Source organism: Spermophilus citellus (assembly GCF_964194105.1).
Source record: "Spermophilus citellus genome assembly, chromosome: 12".
Classification (NCBI taxonomy): Eukaryota; Metazoa; Chordata; class Mammalia; order Rodentia; family Sciuridae; genus Spermophilus; species Spermophilus citellus.
This window is the reverse complement of record NC_138198.1, coordinates 80,902,208-80,922,900: the sequence shown is the minus strand read 5'-3', so window position 1 is coordinate 80,922,900 and position 20,693 is coordinate 80,902,208. Positions and strand designations below refer to the sequence as shown.

The following is a 20,693-nucleotide window of genomic DNA, read 5'->3' as shown; positions in this document are numbered from 1 at the left end:
TATTTTCATAAATTGTTATTACTGTACATATTTGTTACCTATCTTGTTGGATTTTCTTATATAAAAAAGTCCATATGTTAATATATACTTTCACAATTTTATCATTATTACTTTAATATAAATATTCATCTTGAAAAGCTAGAAAGCTGCCATATGGTTGTTCGTTAACTACCTTTTTTATCAATTAACAGCTGCTTTGTTTAAGAGGGCCTACTTTAAGAGATACAATCAAGGGTTTTCTTTCCTTGGTTTCAGACTGAAATTGGAATATGGCTGTTATAATATTGATTATAGTTGGGTTAGAGGTTTTGAAGTATTATAGCTTTTTTTCTAGTCAAGGCTTACTTTTCTGAAATCTAAATATCAAGTTTAACTTTTTTATACTTCTGGCATGTTAATAACATAAAATTATGAACATGATCTCTGATAAAAAACATAGACTAAGATCTAAACTGACTCCATCATTTATGGTTCAACCATCTGGAGAAGTTTTCTGTTCATTTTAAACTAATTTGTATGGAGCCAGAAAAGCATTTCCTAATGCTTTAACATATTTTATTCCTTATGTTAAAAAAAAAAAACACTTCAGAAATTCTTCTAAAAGCAAGGAGAAAAGCAGCTTATCCTAGTATTGCTTTACTGAGAAAAGCATCAAAATATATGGTAGTAGCCATATTCAGTGACATGCTCAGAAGGCTGCGACAGAAGGGTCTTTTGAGCTTAGAAGTTAAGGGCCAGCCTGGGTAACATACATAACAAGACCCTGTCTCAAAAATAATAAAATAAAATTTGTAGTAGTAAATATTCATGGTTTATAGTACGTTTTTCATATTAGCAATTTAGATTACTTTTATTTATAATTAATTCTTAATGATGGAAATTACTTGACCTTGATATTATCTTGATATTTTTCAAAAATAGCAATTGGTAGAAGAATGTACACATAGGAATGAACTTCAGATGCAGTTGGCTAGCAAAGAGAGTGATATTGAACAATTACGAGCTAAACTTTTGGATCTTTCGGATTCTACTAGTGTTGCTAGTTTTCCTAGTGCTGATGAAACTGATGGAAACCTTCCAGGTAAGAATAATTCTGTTATGCCATTCAGGTTTTTTTTTTATCACTTTAGGTTTAACATAGAATTTTTTTTAACCCATTTGGTTTTCTATCTCATTTTGTCCATGGAAGAAATTATTTCTGATAGCCAAGACCTATGCTAATTATATACTGGGTGCATTTTATAAAATACAGTCATAAGCAGTCTTAGGCTTAAAAAATTTTAGCTCTACCTGAGCAGAAACCTAAAAATTATACTTTTCTGACTAGTAGCTATTTGATGTTTTATATATTCTTGTGCTGAAACTAATAAAAACCATAACTGCTATATATAGAAACCTACATAATGTAGTAGTATTAAACTTAAATATGACTTTGTTGAATTTTAAATTTGGAGAAATACATAAGAGGGATAGTAAAATGCAGTAAGGGATAGGGAACCAACTAAGGCAGAAGCGAGTGGCTAAGATTTCAAACTTTTTTGTCTTCTTTTTTTTCCCAATGACATCCAATTAAAAAATAAACACAACTTCATTATTGGCTTAATTATAGTAGAAATGAAGGGAATGGGTTGTAAATATTAAAACATTTACGTGTGTGTGTGTGTGTGTTGTATATGCATGTGCACAAGTTCAGGGTTTTAGAAATTTGCTTTACCTAAACTTGAAAATAGACTTTAATTAGTGTATTTCCTGAGTGATTCATAAATAATATGATTTTATAAAACAGCATAAATTATTATCAGGGTTATATTGATAATACATTGCTTGTTTTTGAAAATTTCATAGAAGAAATTTGATGGACTGTTTAGAAAATTTTACTATTTTTCTTGATCCAGAAATTGGAACTCCAACTGGAAAGTTGAATTCAATTCCTACTTGCATATCATGTGATCCCTGCCCCATTGTTTGCTGGTTTTACTAGCCCAAAGTCTGATATCTGGGAAAGGAAGAGCAGGGGAAGAATATTTCCTGTTCTAATGGTCAAGGAATTCCTTCTGTTTTCCACTTTTTGCCTATCTGAAATCACCTACCTCTTGAGAAACACATTATAGGAAGATCACTTTAGGTTTAATAAGTACCTCCAGCTTCAGCTTTTTAAATATATTTCTAAAGTTAGTTTTAATCATCAGTAAAAACAGGACTTTTAGAGGTTTTTGGCTACATTGTTTTAACTTTTGACCCGAAATTATAGTTTAATTTCCTCTTTGTTAACCCCAAGATATTTTGGGGCTAAAGGGATTCTTAACTCTATTCAATGTCAGTTAAAAATATTGACTAGAACTTTTTCTCTCTTTTTTTAATATTTATTTTTTAGATGTAGATGGACACAACACAATGCCTTTATTTTTATGTGTTGCTGAGGATCGAACCTGGGTCCCACCCATGCTACTTGAGTGCTCTACCACTGAGCCACAATCCCCAGCCCCAGAACTTTTTCTTTATTCCTACCCATTTCTCTCTAACCTGGTTAATATTTTGTGTGCATCTGAGTTTTCTCTGTCTTAGGTTAGTAGGTTAGACATTTCATTAGACAAATTGAATTGAAAGATGTATTGATGGGACCTCCAAAGAAGGTGATGAGTTTTATTCTCCATTCTGGCATATTGAGAAGGCTAAATTCAAAGGCAGATTTGGGCTAGGAATCCATGTAGATTTCAGAATCCAAATTAATTTAGGAGTCAGTTAGCAAAGAGAATTTAAATATTTCTACTGTCTTTATTCTGTTTATTACTTAGAATATTAATGTATTTTCAGGGATTTTGTTTTCAAGTTTTTTAATTCCAGACAAAAGTACTGCTAGCATTTCTCCTTTGTTATAAAACAAGCCAGTTAGGTAATTCTTTCCCCTTCACTGTGGTGGTTTTTGTTTTGTTTTGTTTTTTTAAGTTGTAGTTGGACATAATACTTTATTTATTTTTGTGTGGTGCTGAGGATCAAACTTAGCACTTCACACATGCTAGGTGAGTGCTCTACCACTGAGTCACAACCCCAGCTCTTTCCCTGTCACTGTGTTCTTAATGTTGAAACTTTACAAAGATCCGACAGTCTTGAACCTCAGTTTTCATATTAGAAGTAGAAATGAGTGATTTGACTTTTTGAGTAGTTTGGTAAATGAACTAATACTATGTCTTTTATGATTTCTCTAAGATTTAATATTCAATATAAAGAATCTAATTTAATTATCTTCTACATCTGGGAATCAGCCTCTTGTAGATTTGCTCAGTGGGCATCTTGACACTAACTACATTAAATCTCTCCTTGGGCTGGGATATAACTCAGTTGGTAGAGTGCTTGCCTTAGATGGACAAAGTCATGGATTCAATCCCTAGCACCCCACCAAAAAAAAAAAAAAAAAATCTTCTAAGTTTCTCAATTCCAAAAATCGTAGGGGAAAAAATAGTATGCCTTCTGACTTATAACTGAAGATACTTACATTCTCTTAATTCTTTTATGTCTCATCCTCCTCTTGATTCTGTGGCAGGTTGTGACGTAGCACACTGTATAAATGTAAAGATTACCCATAAAGTTATAGTTAGCCTTTTGCCTAAATGACAAAAATTTTTATGTGATAACAGTCACTTTCTCCTCTTTTCTCTTTCCTTCTTTTGGAACCATTGACCTAATTACCTAAAGAAAAGGTAGTAGATGAAATACAAAAACACTTGGCATCAGTACACCATTAATATTCATTATCTCCTAGGAATTATCTGCATCATTCTCTTTTTAATACATCTTGATCTCAGTCTTTGGAACCTTAGATTGGTGGATTGCTTGGTGTGCTTCCAAGTATTTGAATATATGAAAGTCTCTGACTTTACCCTATCAGGGATTTGGAGAGAATCAGTGCATCTGAATTCTTGAACATTGGTTATTTTCATTTTCTTTTTTATATTACTTTTGTATATAATTAAAATATTTTAGAATGTTTCTCTGCCTCTCTTTTTTAAATATTATGTGGTTTATCCCAGTAATCACTTTGGTAGTCTTCAGAGGTTAGCTTTGATGTTTAAATTGACTATATTATATATTGATTTGCATATAATTAAGATCTCTTATTTGAATAAAATAATCAATTGCTGATTTTGCAATAATAAATATCTAATTTTTTGTAAGTTAAAATTGTTCTACAAATACACTGTATAAAACCTGGAGCCAGGTTGTTTTGTACTTCTGTAGCAAAATGTTGATTCTAATCTACACTTAAAAGTTCTCAGTGTTGGGCTGGGAATGTAGCTCAGTGGTAGAGTGGCATGTACAAGGCCCTGGGCTGCATCCATAGCACTGCAATAAAAAGAATAATAAGTTCTCAGCATGAGTTTCTTTCACTTATCTAGAGAAACAAAATTCTATGTTTGTTATGTGAAAGATAGAGTTTATAGCATTTTACCTTCAGATTGCCACTTAGGTTATACTGAGTCTTGATTTAGAGGAGGTCTTTTTATATAAAAACTAGTAAATATGTTAATCTGCATCTAAGGAGTAAGAAAGGAAACAAGAGAAGCTAGTATGTATCACTGAGCTTAGTTCAATTCCTGACCCACACCTTAATCCAGAAAAGCATAAATGTTTTGGGCATTGATTTTCTTAGAGAAGTTTTTGCAGGAGGTGGAATATTTAGGAATACACAATTTTGTATAAAGGTCAAAATTTATGGGCCTTTATTTTCAGTAAAGAATAACGTGTTAATCAGCTTTATTTATATCATCAAATATTAACACTACTTTTCATTCAACTACTGTGCTACTGTTCAACTTGATGTTTTCCAAACCATACTTTAAGACAAAAACTGCAATTTTTGCACTATTAGTGGAAAAACTTCCTAGCAACAATTTTTTTCCTTTTGTAAGGTAAAGTATTTATGAATGATCAATATATGACCAGCAGCCTTCTATACTTTATTTAATATAAAACTGCCTGTTTGGTTGTTAAATTGTAACCAATATTTACGGAGCATGTCTTTAATTGCTAATTTAGATAAAAATCAGAATAGCAATATAATCAACAAATTTGTCAAGCACCTTCTTTGTGTGTTAGGGATCCTAAAACATAAAACAAGTTTTAGGATCCCTGCTCTTACAAAACTTATGAAGGGGCTGGGGATGTGGCTCAAGCGGTAGTGCGCTCGCCTGGCATGCGTGCGGCCCAGGTTCGATTCTCAGCACCACATACAAACAAAGATGTTGTGTCCGCCGATAACTAAAAAATAAATATTAAAAAAATTCTCTCAAAAAAAAAAACTTATGAAGGAATTACACAAGGAAACAAAATAATTATTGATAAATAGAAGCAATTTAAGAAAAAAGTTGCATAAGAGAATTTAAGTGTTTTGAACCTCAGTTTTCTTATTTTTTCCTATAATAAGTATAATTTATATGAAAGATTAACAAACAAAATTTGGAGACATTAACTATGTGGTGAAAAGTGGGAACAGGAGGAACATTACCATTATTCAATGAACTGCAAGGGTTTGTTTGGGGACACAAACTAGCATTGTGCTGCAGAAACATAAGTTCAGAAATTAGCCTGGGTTTGAACTCAGTAAATATCATCTGTTGTTATTATTCCAAGACTGAGCTTTACAGCTTTTAAGTTGTATTATAGAGGGACAGTACATGGTCCCATTAGGATCATGGTTTGAGCCATAATACAATCAATTACATTATATCATCATACTTTAAAATTGGTTGCCTTTTTGTTCTTTCATGTTTTGAATATGACAGATAAGAAAATACTTGTTTATTTAAATAGTAATTTCTAATGGAATCATCTTTATCCCCCAGTTAATTCTGATAAACATCAGTTTTATTCAAATAGCAATAATTATCATATAAAAGGCCTTGATTGAAATAGAGACTTAATGGTAACAGAAAATAATGTAAATATTAGCAGTTGATCAGTTTAATTGTGTTCTTTTTCTGTTTATTAAGTTTGTGAACTTAAAAGGCTTCACACCTAGTGTGAACTTGCTTGTAGAATTTGGACAATTGAATTAAAATTGTTGTGAATATTTTGCCAGAAAGTTTATCAGAAAATTGCACTGAGAAAACAAATAAAATGCTTATCTCTTATTCTTTATATCTAGTTGATTCTGCCTGCATTCCTTATTTATTTATCTTCTATTCTTGTCTTCTGTGAGTAATAGGACACTTCTGTACTTTTGCTTGCTCTTTCTTGTGTAAATCATGGCTCTGATTTGTTCCACTTGCTGCATAGTTTTTTTCTTTTTTTGTTTTTCTTTTTGCTAAGTATTTTTATATGAATGTTAAGTGATTTAAAGTGTTCTATATTATGTCCCATTTAAGCTGCAATCCATTCCAGTTTTGCCTGGCTCTTACAGATACTGTTACTTCATACTTTTGTAATTGAGTACTAAATGTCCATTTGATGAGAAAAGTGGCTTGGAATTTTTTTCTGCAATATTTGTATGGCCATTAAAGTTGATTTGTGTGACTGAAGCATGAAGAGCGAATTATAGCATTATTCATTTAGCCATTTTCAGTTGCCTGTTGCTGCATGCTATAGGACAACTTAAAATAGTTTTTCCTTCACTTACAATTTAACACTGACTGCTGTATAATATGCTTTTTCTCTTAGAATCAAGAATTGAAGGTTGGCTTTCTGTACCAAATAGAGGAAATATCAAAAGATATGGCTGGAAGAAACAGGTAATATATACCTACTTTTTTTTTAATTGATATTTTGTAATATGTTTGAAGCATGAAACTTATGTTAACTGCTCTGTTATTAACACTGGTTTTAGATTAATACAAAATAGTCTAGACATAAATGGCAAATGTTACAATTATCACTTTAAAACAAGCTAATGTTACTCTTATAATTCTTCTCCCTTTTTCTGATTGCAGTATGTTGTGGTAAGCAGCAAAAAAATTTTGTTCTATAATGATGAACAAGATAAGGAACAATCCAATCCATCTATGGTATTGGACATAGAGTAAGTTGACTTTGATTGAATTTTAAGTTACTTGAGTATTAACATATGAAGTTTATTTTTAGACTTGTTCTGCATTTTATGTTATTTAAACAATGTTATCTACTTTTGTTTTTGTTTTTTGTTTTCTTACATTTATTTATTTGTTTGTTTGTTTTTATGTGGTGCTGAGGATTGAACCCAGTGCCTCACACGTGCAAGGCAAATGCTCTACCACTGAGCCACAACCCCAGTCCCTCTACTTTTGTTTTTAATAGACTTAAATTTATTCACTTTGTATGAAATCTTTGGCACAATATGAGAAGGAAAATTTTGTGTACTTAATTCATGTACTTGAAAGACAAATTTTTTATTTCAAGCATTTGGTAGTTTTGAGTTCAGAGTATCTTTAAAAAGTATGGAATTCTTTGATCACTACTAAGAGGGATTATTAACATACCTGTGGTTTTTTTAGTAATATATCAGAGAAACCTGTTTAGTATAGAGTTTTTATTTTCCTAGTGTTCATTCTATAGGAACAATAGTATGTTATAAAAATAATTAAGTTCCATATTTAAGGAGCTCAGAGACTGGTACTAGAAAAGGTAGAACATGTAACACAACATAAATTCAAAGTGAAATAATAGGTGCTATTCAAGAGAAATGTAAATTTAAATGAATTACTTCTGTTTCTTCAGAATTAAATATTTGTGAATCTGATCATGGTTAGGATGTAAGTAGAACTGAGCAAGTACTAAAAATTACTGATACATGTTTTCATTTCTCATGGGTAAATAAGATAGGAATAGAATCCTGGGTTATAGAATAGATCTGTATTTAACTTTCTAAAAGTCTAAAATATTTCTCAAAAATGATTTTATTGTTTTATATCTACTTATAAGGTATACATTTTGTTGCTCCATGTCCCATTTGACGGTGTCAGACTTCTTTTTTGTGGCCAACTATTCTAGTGGATATGGAGCTACCTCATTGTTTTTTGAATTTTGGTACTGGGAATTGAATCCAGGGCAATAAAGCAAGGAGCCACATCCCTATCCCTTTTTTATATTTTATTTAGAGATAGGGTCTCACTAAGTTGCCCTAGGGACTTGCTATGTTGCTGGCGCTGGCTTTGAACTCAAGATCTTCCTGCCTCAGCCTCCTGAGCTGCTGGATTACAGGCCTGGCTCATTGTTATAATTTGCATTTTCTTTGTAACTAATGACATCAAAAATCTTTTTGTGTGTTATCTTTTTTGAGTGTTTGTTTAAGAAATAAGTTCTCACTGTGTCACCCAGGGTGACCCTGAATTCCTGGGCTGACAATGATCCTTCTGCCTCAGCCTCCCAAGTAGCTAGGACCATAAGCAGACATCACCATTCCTGGCTTGTTGGCCATTTTTATCTTTTCTGAACTGTAAGTCTTTTGCCCAATTTTTGATTGGGCTGCTTATCCTTTTGAGATTGGTTTATTGTATATATGTAAATCAATATTATTCTGAATATATATACATGTATTTAGAATAAGAACCCTGTGTTAGAAATATGTTATGCAGGTATTTCCCAGTCTGTGGCTTACCCATCCATTTTCTTTTCTTTTCTTTATTTTTGAGTTTTCTTTTTATCTTTATTGTTTTGTTTGCTTATTTTTATGTGGTGCTGAGGACCAAACCCAGTACCTCACATGTGCGAGGTAAGCGCTCTACCACTGAGCTACAAAGCAGCCCTCCCCCCATCAATTTTCTTAGTGGTATCTTTTTTTAGGGGGACAGGGGACTAGAGATTGAACTCAGGGGTCACTTGGCCACTGATCCACATTCCCAGTAGAGACAGGGTCTCACCGATTTGCTTAGCAACTCGCTTTTGCTGAGGCTGGCTTTGAACTCGCATCTCCATCCTCCTACCTCAGCCTCCCAAGCGACTGGGATTACAGGCATGTGCCACCACACCCAGCCTAATGGTGTCTTTTAATAAAGATCAACGTGTCAGCTTTTAAAATGGTTAGTGCCTTTTATATCCTGTTCAAGAAATTTTTGCCTGCCCAGAGGCAAGGTATTTTCCTGTTTTTTTTTTTTTTTCTAGAAGCTTTACTGTTCCACGTTTTATGTTTAAGTTATGTATTTAAGTTTATAATTAATTTCTGTGTTTGGTAAGAAGCAATGGTTGAAGTCAGAGATTTTTTCCCCCCACATGGGTATCTGGTTGTTTCAGCACTTTTAGTTTTTTATTTTTTTCTTTAAAGCTAAGTCTGAGCTAGATACATTTTTATATATTGACCTTGAATTCTCTAACCATGCTGTACTTATTTTTTATAGGTTCTTTTTTTAGTTTTAGATTTTTAAAAAATATTTTTAAAATCAATTTCACAGGGCTCTTCTATATAGGAAATCATATTATTTCCAAATAATTAACTTCTTTCCTTGCAATCTACCTCCCTGTCTCATAGATTTATATAAAACACTACCAGAGTCAAAATAGAGAATAATTCCATCACAAGGATCCCTGTGACACCTTTTTTGATAACCATAGACAGTTTTTTTCCTCTACCTACTTGGTCCCTGGCAACATTAATCTGATCTCCAACTCTTTATTTTTATCATTTTGAGGATATTATATAAATGAACTAAAATATTTTGCAATCAAGTATTTTGCACTCACATTTTTTTCACTCAGCATAATTACCTTGAAAGAAATTGTACTTGTAATTGATGTTTCTTGTGGTTATTGAGTTGTACAGGTGACCCTCTGGATTTTGCATCTGAGGATTCAACCAACCACAGATCAGAAATATTCAGGAAAAAAATTTGTGTCTGTACTGAATATGTACAGATTTTTTTTTCTCGCCATTGTTCCCTAAACAATACAATGTATCAACTATCTACATACAATAGTATTAGGTTTTACAAGTCATCTAAACTGGCATGGTAACACATACCTGTAATCTCAGCAACTTGGGAAGCTGAGACAAGAGGATCACAATTCTAGGCCTGCCTGGGCAGCTTCCTGAGACCTGTGTCAAAATAAAATAAAAAAGATTAGGTAGTTCAGTATTCGAGAGCCCCTGGGTTCAATCCCCTGTGCTTCCCCTCCCCCCCCAAAATTAAAAAGTAACCTAGAATTTATTTTAGATACATGGGAGGATGTGCATAGGTTTTATGCAAATACCCTTTTTATATAAGGGGACTGGGATTTTGATATTTGCAAATGGGTCTTGGAATCAATCCTAATGATACTGAGGAATGACTATATGCCGTAATACAGATGCAGTTTTTTTAACCATTTATTTGTGTTGTATCCAGTTTGGGACTGTTATGAATAAAGCAACTATGAATATTCACAAACAAGTTTTTGTATAGATAGAAATTGTCATTTCCCAGAATAAAGATCCAAAAGGGTAATCACTGGGTGATATGTTGAGTATATGTTTAGTTTGGTAAGAAGTTATTATATTCTTTTTCTGAGTAGTTCTGTGGTTTTACATTTACACCAGCATTGTATAAGGGATCCAATTTCTCTTCAGCATTTGATGTTATTATTATTTTTGTTCTAAAATTTTTGATAGTGATATGCATTATAGGGTTTTTTGTTTGGTTTGGGGGGGTTTTGGTGGAAAACTGGGAATTGAACCAACGGGTGTTCTACCACTGAGGTACATACCCAGCCCTTTTTATTTTTATTTTGAGACAGGGTCTTGCTAAATTGCTGGATATTTGGGCTAGCTCTAACTTGCAGTCCTGCCCCAGCCTCCTGAATCTCTGAGATTATAGGGTGTGCTGCTGTACCTGGCTCATTGTAGTTTTAACAGTATATTTTCCTAATGACTAACGATGTTGAATATCTTTGCATTTGCTTATTTGCCACCTGTATGTTCTTTGCTGTAAATGAATTTTTAATAATGGCTTATATTTATTTTTATTTTAGTAAGCTGTTTCATGTTCGACCTGTAACTCAAGGAGATGTGTACAGAGCTGAAACTGAAGAAATTCCTAAAATATTCCAGGTAAAAATATGGATTTGTAAATTTTTTAAAAATATTTTGAGTTGTAAATGGACACAATAACTTTTTTTCCCTGTCTCACCATTTTATTTTATTTATTTTTAAATTCTAACTTGTTATATATGTCAACAGCATGTATTACAATTCATATTACACACATAGAGCACAATTTTTCATATCTCTTGTTGTATACAAAGTATATTCACACTATTCGTGTCTTCATACATGGACTTAGGATAATGATGTCCATCCCATTCTACCATCTTTCCTACCCCTAAGCCCCCTCCTTTCCTCTCCCACCCCTTTGCCCTATCTAGAGTTTGTCTAATCCTCCCATGCTCTGTGAATTCCCACTGTGAATCAGCTTTCTTAGAGTATTCAGCATTTGTTTTTTAGGGATTGGCCAACTTCACTTAGCAATTATATTCTCCAACTCCAGCCATTTACCTGCAAATGCCCTGATTTTATTCTCTTTTATTGCTGAGTAATATTCCATTGTGTATGTATGCCACATTTTTTAATCCATTCATCTGCTGTAGGGCATCTTGGTTGGTTCCACAGTTTAGCTATTGTGAATTGTGCTGCTATAAACAGTGATATGTCTGTGTCCCTGTATTATGCTGTTTTTAAATCCTTTGGGTATAGACTGAGGAGAGGAATAGTTGGGTCAAATGGCTGGGTCAAATTACCAGTTTTCCAAGGAATCTCCATACTGCTTTCCATATTGTCTACACCAATTTGCAGTACCACCAGCAATGTATGAATGTGCCTTTTCCCCCACATCCTCACCAACATTTATTGTTGTTTGTCTTCATAATAGCTGCCATTCTGACTGGAGTGAGATGAAATCTTAGAGTAGTTTTGATTTGCATTTCTCTAATTGCTAGCAGTGTTGAACATTTTTTCATATTTATTGTTTGATTTATTGATTGATTGTATATCATCTTCTGAGAAGTGTCTGTTCAGTTCCTTGGCCCATTTATTGTTTGGATTGTTTGTTTGGTGTTAAGATTTTTGAGTTCTTCATATATCCTAGAGGTTAGTGCTCTATCTGATGTGTGAGTGGTAAAAATTTGCTCCCAAATTGCAAGCTCTCTATTCACCTCACAGGTTGTTTCTTTTGCTGAGAAGAAGCTTTTTAGTTTGAATCCATCCCATTTATTGATTCTTGATTTTAATTCTTGCGCTACAGAAGTCTTACTAAGGAAGTTGGGGCCTGACCAAACATGAAGGAGATTAGGGCCTACTTTTTCTTCTATTAGAAGCAGGGTCTCTGGTTTAATTTCTAGGTTTTATGTGGTGCTGAGGATTGAACCCAGTGCCTCACAATGTTCAGCAATTTCTCTATCACCAAGCCACAACCCCAGCCCTAAAATTATAATTTTTAAAAGGCTCTTTTTACCTAAGTACTGAGTGTTTTGTGAAATAAGTGTAAAATATGCCATTGCTTTTATACATGTGCAACTTTTATTTACAGATTAAGATTTTTTTCTCTTCCTTTCTCTATTCCTGAATGTAGATACTATATGCAAATGAAGGTGAATGTAGAAAAGATGTTGAGATGGAACCAGTGCAGCAAGCTGAAAAAACTAATTTCCAAAATCACAAAGGCCATGAGTTCATTCCTACCCTCTACCACTTTCCTGCCAATTGTGAGGCCTGTGCCAAACCTCTCTGGCATGTTTTTAAGCCACCCCCTGCCCTAGAGTGTCGAAGATGCCATGTTAAGTGCCACAGAGATCATTTAGATAAGAAAGAAGACTTAATTTCTCCGTGTAAAGGTAAGGCATGATAATTATTTTTACAAATTTAGTCCCAATAAAATAACTTCTTTTATGTATAATAAGTTCTATATCGCATTGAAAAGGTAGGTTATGAGAAGTACTATTTTGACACTGATGGAAACGTTGCAGGTATAATTTTACAGCTACAGATTTAGCTTTAAGTACATTTTTTTTTCTTTTTAAAGAGGATCACCCCCTTGCCAGGCACAGTGGTGCACCCTTGTAATCCCAGCAATTTGGGAGGCTGAGGCAGGAGGATCACAAATTGAAAGCCAGCCACAGATCTGGGGATGTGACTTAGTGGTTAGGCACTCCTGGGTTCAATTTCTTGTACAAAAGAAAAACTATTAAGAAATTATCCTATGGTGCACAGTGGTGCATGCATACAATCCCAGCAGTTTGGGAGGCTGAGTCAGGAAGATCACAAGTTCGAGGGCAGCCTATACAATTTACCGAGACCCTAACTAAAAAAATTAAATAAAGGGTGTGGGGATATAACTTAGTGTTAAAGCTCCCCTGGGTTCCATCCTCAGTACTGGGGAAAAAAAGAAAAAGAAATTATCCTAAATTGGAGAGAAGAGTTATAGGGTGAGTTTCACTATATTCCTCTGTGAATTTTTACCTGTTACTTACCTTCTTTTGTCTGGCTTTCTCTGCCTGGACCAGCATGCTGTATCATAGACAAAAATACCTTCCGGTTTAATCAGAGGGAACCTAAAGGGAAAACATAGAGTACAGACAGCTATTTTAAGATAAGAAACTTAAGTTCTATAAATATATTTATTTCACTTCTGCTTTTTACTTTATTTTTCTTACTTTATGACTGTTGGCTACTAGCATTAGTTTGTTTTTAGTTAAGTTCAGCCTTAATTAAATTTAAGAAAAAAGGAATATATTGTTCAAACTTAATTAAGCTTAGTTGTTTTCTTTGAAACTATACAAACATGAAAAATTACACATTTGATAGATTTGGGGTTCTAATATTATATGGTTTTTATTGTGCTTGCTTATTTTTTTTAATATAGTAAGTTATGATGTAACATCAGCAAGAGATATGCTGCTGTTAGCATGTTCTCAGGATGAACAAAAAAAATGGGTAACTCATTTAGTAAAGAAGATCCCTAAAAATCCACCATCTGGTTTTGTTCGTGCCTCACCTCGAACACTTTCTACAAGATCCACTGCAAATCAGTCTTTCCGGAAAGTGGTCAAAAATACATCTGGAAAAACTAGGTAAGGATTAAAATGTTAACCTTTTTAACAGTGTGAAAGTCTCTGTTAAAATCAGAAATCTCATTTTTTTCACTACAGAGGACATCATTTATAATTAGGTCTTTATAGACTCACAGTTACTCTATGATTCATTTTAAAAATTAATATTATTAATTAATGTGATATTTCTGTGTCAAATTTTAGTGTCATAAGTTTTTTTTTATAATATTTATTTTTTAGTTGTACACAATACCTTTATTTTGTTTATTTTTATGTGGTGCTGAGGATCGAACCCAGGGCCTCACAAGTGCTAGGCGAGTGCTCTACTGCTGAGCCACAACCCCAGCCCTATCATAAGTTGATGTACAAAGCACATATTTATCCATTAATGTTTTTATACCTAGTAATTTATACCTTTTTCACGCAAATAAGGTTATATGAAACTTTCCTCATTTTCTTTAACCTTGAAAATTAAAATTATTTGGTATTATTGATGAAGATGGTATTACAAATAAACTTTTCAATTAAGTCCCTTTTTTTTTTAATTTTCAATGAAATGTTTTCAAAAATACCTAACATGCTAGTTACAGTACATAATTAAATGTTTTCTATGGCAGAAATAAAGGAACTTTCACTAGGTCACACAGCCTATAGATTTGGAATCAGATCTTGTCCTATTCTAAAGTATGTGTTCTTTCTCTGATACCAACTACCAACACCCCTTCAGATGTAATCACTAGATCAGAGGGCCATTAGAATATAGAAGATGATACCTAACTCTGATTTGTGTCTCTGCTTATGTTACCCACATCTTTCAAGCAAGTAAAAAATCTCTTCTTCATTCTGTCCTGTCAGTAACCAGATCTTTGAAATGACTCATAGCATATTTCTTACATATTTCTCAGTCACGTATAACTCCAGTTTATCACATCACTCTTTAAGTAGAAGGCTATATCAACCATCTGGGTATAGCTGAGTGAAAAAATATGTTTAAAAAAGGGTAGAAGCAAAAGGAGATAATTTTAAGTATGGTTTTCCTTTTCCCTATTTTTTGAGTTTTATGTAATTGTTAATTATTTTATATAAAGATAATATGTATGTACTTCCCCCCCTATTCCCCAAGTTGTTTTGAGTCAAATTCACAGGCTTGCACCTGATGGGCAAGTTCTGTACTCATGAACCACAACCCCAGCCCTCTAATTTTTGTTTCTTGTATTTTTAAAGAGTACATTTCTTAAATTACAGATTTTTTCCCCCTTTTTTCCTCCAACAGTTAACCATGTGACCTACTGCCTTGTGGAATCATGTGGGATGCTACCTGATAAACCAGGCTTCTTTAACCATGCAGAGCAGACAGGCTGTTTCTTTGACACAAATATCACAGGCTTCAGGGTTAAGATTGCTGTTATTCTGTCCTTGCTTTGGCACAAAAGCACACTGAAAGGGTTTTTTTATTATTATTGCGGGTTTGCCTACAGGTAGATTAGATTAATTATTACTATGTAATGCAGATACAATTGGGGAAAGCTTAGCTAGATATATTTTTTTAAAAAGGTGCTGCCTTTTTGAATTTCTAAGAAAACGCCTGTCAGTTGTGATAGAATGCAGTTTTCCTCATATGAGTGAGAGGAAGGAATTTTCACTTTCAAGTGGAATGGCCATCACTATCAAGATCAGCTCATGGAAGGAGTAAAGAAAATATCTCAAAATGAGACAAACTGAAGTTTTTTGTTTTGTTTTGTTTTTTAAATGACTTTTAAGTTTTTGTGCTCTTGCAAGACTACAAAATTATTTTAAGAAAACAGTGACATTGCTTGAACTTCAGTGCCCTCACTGTAGAATTAAAAAGCCTTACTGTTGATTGCTTGTGATGGACTTGAAGGAGAAATTAAATATCTTACATTATGCTTTACAATACTGTATATGTTTCAGCAAGTTTGTAGATTGGGGAATGGGAAAGACAAAAAATTACACTTAATCTATGCATTTTTGCCAAGCCATATTATTTTACTACTAGAGACATTAGGAACTAACTGTACAAAAGAACCAAGTTTAAAAGCATTTTGTGGGGTACATCATTTCTGTAATTATATAATGTATTTCTTTGTGGTTTTAAGTGATAAAGACATTAAGTTAACAAACATATAAGAAATGTATGCACTGTTTGAAATGTAAATTATTCTTAGAACACTTTCAGTGGGAGTTGCATTGCCCTTTTAGTGCCTTAATTTGAGATAATTATTTTACTGCCATAGTATAGAAATTTCAAAAAAACAGATTTTCAAAAAATTATGTGTGTCAGTTGGGTTTTTCATTGATAATTGGTTTAATTTAAAATGTTTAGAGATTTGTTGGACTTTCATAAATTGAGTACAATCTTTGCATCAAACTACCTGCTACAATAATGAATGACTTTATAAAACTATCTGCAGAAATTATTCAAGGTTGCACCAATGTAAAAAGAAAATTATGGTAATACATCCATGATGTTTTCCAGTTAACATAGGAATTACCGTATAAATACTGTTAAACTCTTGTCTAGTAACAAGAGTTGATTTGTATGGGCAGTATGATTTATTGTTTATTTTTTTAACCAAATACCTCCTCAGTAATTTATAATGGCTTTGCAGTAATGTGTATCAAATAAGAAGCACTGGAAAACTGATCGTCTCTAGGATGATATGCATGTTTCAAGTGGTATTGAAAGCCGCACTGATGGATATGTAATAATAAACATATCTGTTATTAATATGCTAATGACTCTGTGCTCATTTAATGAGAAATAAAAGTAATTTATGGAAGGATATTTTTAATGATGACTGCTATGGTCTTTTCTTGTGGCTGAAAATGAATAGAAAAGCACTGCAAATTAGTCCCTGATTGTATACAAATGTTCATTAAATGTGTATTTCTAAAAGATAATATCTGGTTTGGACTCTAAAACAAACAAGAGTGGCTATAGTTAAAGTATCTATTAGGAAACAGTTCTTTATGGGCCACTTCGATTTCTTGTGAGCAGAGGCTCTGACAACCTTTATTCTGGGCTGTCATTTCGAAAGGTCTTTATATAGTGAATAGCCTTAGAAGATAGTGTGTCTATTTAGAGGAAGGCAGGTCCATTTATTGTCAGGTATAATGTTCTCCCTCCATGGTCAGAGCCAGCTAGCTTTGCTCATTACAAAAGATTCAGGTTCCATAAACTTTAAGCTCCTTACCTGTGATGCAAAGCTACCATATGCACAGTACCCATCTGTGTCACTCTGTATTAACCATTTAAGACTTTGGTAGCAAGGGGAACTAAAAGGAACATGAGGTTGGTGCTGCTTCCTGTACCGTGAATAATAAAGTCATTTGACTATGACCTAGGAGTTTGAGGTCTTCTGCCTAGATTCATGACTGCTTAATTGTAGCTTACAAATTGGGTAAAATCTCAGACCCTCTACATGTCTGCCAATGTCCTTAATGCCTTCTCAGAACCATTATCATTAATTACCCAATATATTAAAGTCCAGTTGCAAAGAACACAATTAATTCTCATTAATTCAAGCAAGAAATGATTTTTCTTTAAACAAAATCGTAATCTGAACATAAAATTCTTGAGAACTGCACAAGTTTGAGGAAAGATGAGGTCAACCAGGAAAGCTGGCTCCTCAGCAGTGTGAGAATCCTGAGAGAACCATGATCAGGAAGAAACACTGGCACTGCTGTTTTTCTACAACACTTTGTGTGCCTGCTATGATCCCAACCCAGTTAGAAGCTTTATACCATTCCTCTTGCCGCTTATCAATCTCATGTCTATATGCTGGGATCTCTCTGTCTACATCACCTCAGAAAAATCGATTTTATGACCCTTACTTGCCAACAACGGCACAGCCTCCATCTCACGTCAGCCTTCTATATATAGGTGCATTTACTTGGCCAAAAATTAAATCACATTCAGAACTAGCTGCAAGAAAGTCTGGGAAATGTATCTTTTAGTTTTTTCTACACTTCATTACAGGAAGACACAGAGTATGAAATGAAAGTTCAACATCAAGCCAGCCCATTTACCCATAAGCAAGCTTTAGCTAAGACCTGACTGGCACTTAGCCTCTATAATAGAAAGAAAACAGGCACTGTCATTATGTCCAGGCTCAATCCAACTGTGATCACTTGTGCTTTTTTGAGGTTTCAACTTGAACAAAATAACCTGTCCTCCATTTTTCAGTAAAAAATATCAGTAAGCAAAAAAGTATGGCATTCAAACTCATAATTACTTAATAAAATGCATATTTATTTATTTATTTTTAGTTATTGAGGGCCTTTATTTTTAATTATTTATTTATATGCAGTGCTGAGAATCAAACCCAGTGCCTCACACTTGTTAGGCAAGTGTTCTACCACCGAGCCACAGCCCCAGCTCTTTTCATTTACTTTTTATGCCACTAGAAATTATATACAGTAATCCCACCATGAGGGGGTTACATCTAAGATCCATAGTGGATGCCTGGATACGAGTATAGTATCAAATACATGTTTTTTTCTTATACCTACCTACATACACAAATTTAATGCCCTTTCCATCTTAACTAGGCACTTATGTGCTGTGTCCATAACTTTTGCAGTGTGATGTGCAACAGCAAAACTAGCACAAATTTCTCTTCCTGTCACAATTTTACAGAAAACATTCTTACCATATATCTTAACAACTGCATCATGTGATTTTATGTTTTAATTGAGTCAAGAACTTTTCACTTACAGCACTTTACAGCCTGCCTTTGGCATATCTAAATTGCCATCATTACTACTCTTGCATTGGGACCGTTTTTTAGTTAAACTAAACAAAGGTTACTTGAGCACAAGCACTGTGATACCAGTCTTAGAACCAAAATGTCTACCAAATAACAGACCAGGAGTATATACAGTGTGTAAACGCTGGTCCAACAGGTCATGCACATTTGAGCAGCATCACGAGATTTTTATCACACTATTCAGAACAGTGTACAATATAAAACTGATGAATAGAACTGCAGAAAGTGAAATGAAAAAGACTATAATGTAATAATCAAACTAAAAGTAATGTTATTACTTCTTACTGTATTGCTAATTTAAGTTTCAAGTTTTTGTTTTCCATTGTCTAAGACTTTTAGAATGCTTTTTGCTCAGAAAGAAAACACAAAATTGGGGCTGGAGTTGTTGCCCAGTGGTAGAGCACTGGGTCCAATCCTCAGCACTGCATATAAATAAATGAATAAAATTAAAGGTCCATCAACAACTAAAGAAAATTTAACAAAGAAAACAAAAGATTATCTATTAGCATGTATTATGATGAACAATTAAAGGCGATGTCAAAATGTAGTCAATTGTGGATACAATGTACTACACATACTACATTTGCTTTTTAATTTCTTAATATCATTTGATGAACAAAAATTCTAAGTTTTAGTGAAGTCTGATTTATTGAACTTTGCCTTTATACTTAGTGCCGTTCACACTCAGTTCTATAATGCAGCTGGAATTTATTTTTGAGATAGAAATCAAGAATTTGTTTTTGTTTTATTTTTTCCATGTGGATATCCATTGGTCTGCAGGAATTACTGAAAAGGCAATTCTTTCCGCATAATAAATCAGTTACTCTGTTTGCCAATATATACTGTTTTAAATATATCTGTCATGTAAGTCCTACAACTTTGTAATTCTTTTTTTTTGGGGGGGAGGCGGTGGCAGGTACCAGGAATTGAAGTTGGAGGCACTTGAACACTGAGCCACATCCCCAGCCCTATTTTTTTGTGTTTGTTTGTTTGTTATTTTGTTTAGAGACAGGGTCTAAGTGGCTTAGTGCCTCGCCACTGCTGAGGCTGGCTTTGAACTCGTGATTCTCCTGTCTCAGCCTCCCGAGCTGCTAGGATTACAGGTGTGTGCCACTGCTTCAACTTTGTCATTCTTTTTTTTTTTTTTTAATATTTTCTTTTAGTTGTAGTTGGACACAATATCTTTATTTTTATGTGGTACTGAGGATCGAACCCAGTGCCTCACATGTGTGAGGCAGGTGCTCTACCAATGAGCTACAGCCCCAGCCCTCAACTTTGTCATTCTTGACTTGGCTATCCTTTTCCCTTTGCATTTCCAAGTCAACAACTTATAAACATAGCAAAAATGGAACATGGGCCCAGCTGTGTAGAAGCTTTAAAATATTTTTAATTTCCACTAAAAAAAAAAATAAGACTACTGGCATTTTGAGTGGTTTTGCATTCAGACTACTAATGGATCAATCAATATCTTTACAATTTTGTCTTCCTGTCTATAGACATGGTAAGAAAAAGAAAAACATGGTAAGCCATGGCACAGAAATGAAACTGACATGTTTGTAAATGTTATAATTGTTTATGTAGAAGTCTATAGTGAACTTTCAAAGGCTACTACCTACAAGGTCAGTATACAATAATAATTTGTTTTTCTGTATACTAGTAACAGACAATTAGTGAAAAAAATTAATGGTACTATTTAAAAGAATAAACAAATCTACTGAAAGAAGTATAATATATCTACCAAGAAGATAATAAAACATCAAAGAAATTAAAAAAGACAAATGGAAATAATTTTTAACTCTGATCACTTTCACATAAAGTTAATATAATAAATTGGTTATATTCTGAGAATATAATAAGATTAGCCTTTTTAATCCACACTTGGAAATCTTTTTTCTTTTTCTTTCTTTTTTTTTTTTTTTTTAA

General features: G+C 33.4%; 1 protein-coding gene across 3 annotated transcripts in view; it reads left to right on the top strand.

Moving 5' to 3' along the window:
- ROCK1 (Rho associated coiled-coil containing protein kinase 1) overlaps positions 1-16,733 on the top strand; it is a 154,981-nt gene extending 138,248 nt beyond the window's left edge. For 2 of the 3 annotated variants that reach the window (XM_081262929.1, XM_081262928.1), the window contains exons 27-33: positions 922-1,081; positions 6,655-6,725; positions 6,924-7,012; positions 10,909-10,987; positions 12,504-12,765; positions 13,794-14,001; positions 15,254-16,733. In XM_081262929.1, the coding sequence (XP_081119055.1) occupies positions 922-1,081; positions 6,655-6,725; positions 6,924-7,012; positions 10,909-10,987; positions 12,504-12,765; positions 13,794-14,001; positions 15,254-15,257 (873 nt within the window). In that variant the 3' untranslated portion in view covers positions 15,258-16,733. Of the gene's footprint in view, positions 1-921; positions 1,082-6,142; positions 6,192-6,654; positions 6,726-6,923; positions 7,013-10,908; positions 10,988-12,503; positions 12,766-13,793; positions 14,002-15,253 lie in introns of those variants that run through there. The other variant, XR_014018273.1, reaches the window with a different exon arrangement.
- The last annotated feature ends 3,960 nt before the right edge of the window (positions 16,734-20,693 follow it).